Source organism: Carlito syrichta, unplaced genomic scaffold (assembly GCF_000164805.1).
Source record: "Carlito syrichta isolate Samal-C Ts95f unplaced genomic scaffold, Tarsius_syrichta-2.0.1 Scaffold307339, whole genome shotgun sequence".
Taxonomy (NCBI): Eukaryota; Metazoa; Chordata; class Mammalia; order Primates; family Tarsiidae; genus Carlito; species Carlito syrichta.
Window position 1 is genome coordinate 717,465 of NW_007251435.1, and position 2,312 is coordinate 719,776.

The following is a 2,312-nucleotide window of genomic DNA, read 5'->3' on the forward strand; positions in this document are numbered from 1 at the left end:
GAGCAGGGGCCAATGCTCCCTCATCTGAGACAGTGTGATCCAGCTCCTTCTTATCTCTCTGTACCCAAGAGCAGCAACAAGATCCAAGTTTAGTTTTTTCCTGTTGTCTGAATTTCCACTGGCAACTGTAGTAGCCAGTAAGGAAGGTCACATAGCACTGGTAGTTGAAGATACGTGCAATCCATGGCATAAACTTTTCTGGTTTTCTTTTCCTCTTCTTGGGCCGAATCCTTCTGCTATTCTTAAGCATGATTCACTCTTTTGCTAGAAAGACAAATAAAACAATCAGGATCTAGTGTAATTACCTTTAATAATCCAACCCCACAATTCTACAAAAAATTCCATCAAAGATCAATAGATTTACAAAAACTATTATCAAGGATAATATACTGAATTCAGGGTAGAAGAAAAGAGCTTCATCCTACCTTTCCCACTAACTTGTTGAGTGTTTATTGTGGCCACTGCACCATTGTAGGTTGTTTTCTCACCTCTAAAATGGGATCATATTCCCTGTTCTTGCTCTCTAATAGATGCTGCAATTATCAAATGAGATAATATATACAAAGGTACTTTTTAAATTGTAATATGTTCTTGAAATAATGAAAAGTCAGAGTTATGGGTGAGTTATATGAAAAATACAATCCTTGACTAATAAGTGACTAAGACACACAGCTAGCTGCCCCTTGCCTTTCTCTCCTTTCTCTTATGGAATCAGTTAGAGTTAGCTTCAATTATGAATAACGGAACATTCAAGACAGCAATGGCTAAAATACAACAAGTCTAATTTTCCTTTTGTCAACAAAAAATATTTCAGGGTGGAAAGAACAAAATATATAGCACGCAGCTTCACAATGGCATTAAGAACCCAGACATCTTCCACCTTGCTGTTCCATCATTCTCTGAGCTTCCTTCTCAGCGTCAAGTTGTAAACATCACCCCAACTTCCAGCTAGCAGGAAAGATGAAGGAACAAAGAATAGTACTCCCCTTTATTTTAAGATTATTGACAGAAGCTGAACATGACATTTCACTAACAGACAGGAGTTTTCTCACTAATAAAAAAAAGAGGCGGAAGTATTTGAGGGACATTTAGCAGTCACTATTGTACTTTTCTCACCCCACTGTGATAAGATAATGTTGTTTTCTTATGAAAGGAACTTTCAGATAATATGTATATGCAGGGGGAATAAAAGAACAAATCACATAAAGACAAACAAGAATAGTCTTAAAGCACCGAATCCTAGTCAATATTTCTGCTCCTGAAAACTTTCTGTCATGATTTATGTATGTATTTAGATAAAAAGTACTCTAGTTGTAGTTAAGAATGCATGGTCAATTACTAACATCATTCTCAGACCTGGAAACAATACAGAAATTCATACGGAAACATAAATCACCACGAATAGCCAAAACAATTCAAAACAATTCTCAGCAAAAAAAAAAAAAAAAAAGCCGGGAGGGAGACATCATGCCTCCTGACTTTAAGCTTTATTATAAGACTATAATAATAAAAACCAAAACCAGGTACACAGACCAATGGAACAGATAAAGAACCCATTGAGAGAGTGGAGAGACAGCCCACAGAATGGGAAAAATACTTGCCAACTGTATATCTGACAAAGGCCTAACATCCAGAATCTACAAGGAATTCAAATGTGCTGAAAGGGAAAAAACAAGCAGCTCCATTAAAAAGTGGGCAAAAGACATAAATAGTTCTCAAAAGAAGACATACGAGGAGTCAACAGACACATGAAAAGATGCTCAGACTCACTAACCATCAGAGAATTGCAAATCAAAACCACACTGAGATACCACCCATCTCGGGTAAGAATGGCCATCATTAATAAAACAAAAAACAACATGCTGGCGAGGATGTGGAGAAATGGGTATGCTTCTACAGTACTGGTGGGAATGCAAACTAGTTCAACCTCTATGGAAAACAGTGTGGGGACTTCTAAAAGAACTAGACATTGACCTTCCCTACGACCCAGCAATTCTCCTTCTGGGAATATACCAGGAGGAATACAAATCATTCTACAAAAAAGATACCCGCACACACATGTTTATTATAGCACTATTCACAATAGCAAAAACATGGAACCAGCTATACTGCCTGTCAAAACTGGACTGCATTTAAAAAAGGTGGTACATATACACGATGGAATATTACAGAGCCATAAAGAAGAACAAAATTATGGGCTTCATAGCAACTTGGATGGATTTAGAGTCTATCATACTCAGTGATCTATCACAGAAATAAAGAATTGAGTACCACATGTTCTCACTCATAAGTGAACCCTGAACATTTACCAT

At 37.1% G+C, this 2,312-nt stretch overlaps 1 protein-coding gene across 1 annotated transcript in view; it reads right to left on the reverse strand.

Moving 5' to 3' along the window:
- GDPD4 (glycerophosphodiester phosphodiesterase domain containing 4) overlaps positions 1-262 on the reverse strand; it is a 124,732-nt gene extending 124,470 nt beyond the window's left edge. Inside the window, exon 1 of the mRNA XM_021715742.1 lies at positions 65-262. Within this exon, the coding sequence (XP_021571417.1) occupies positions 65-250 (186 nt within the window). The 5' untranslated portion in view covers positions 251-262. The remainder of the gene's footprint in view (positions 1-64) is intronic.
- Between the last annotated feature and the right edge of the window lie 2,050 nt (positions 263-2,312).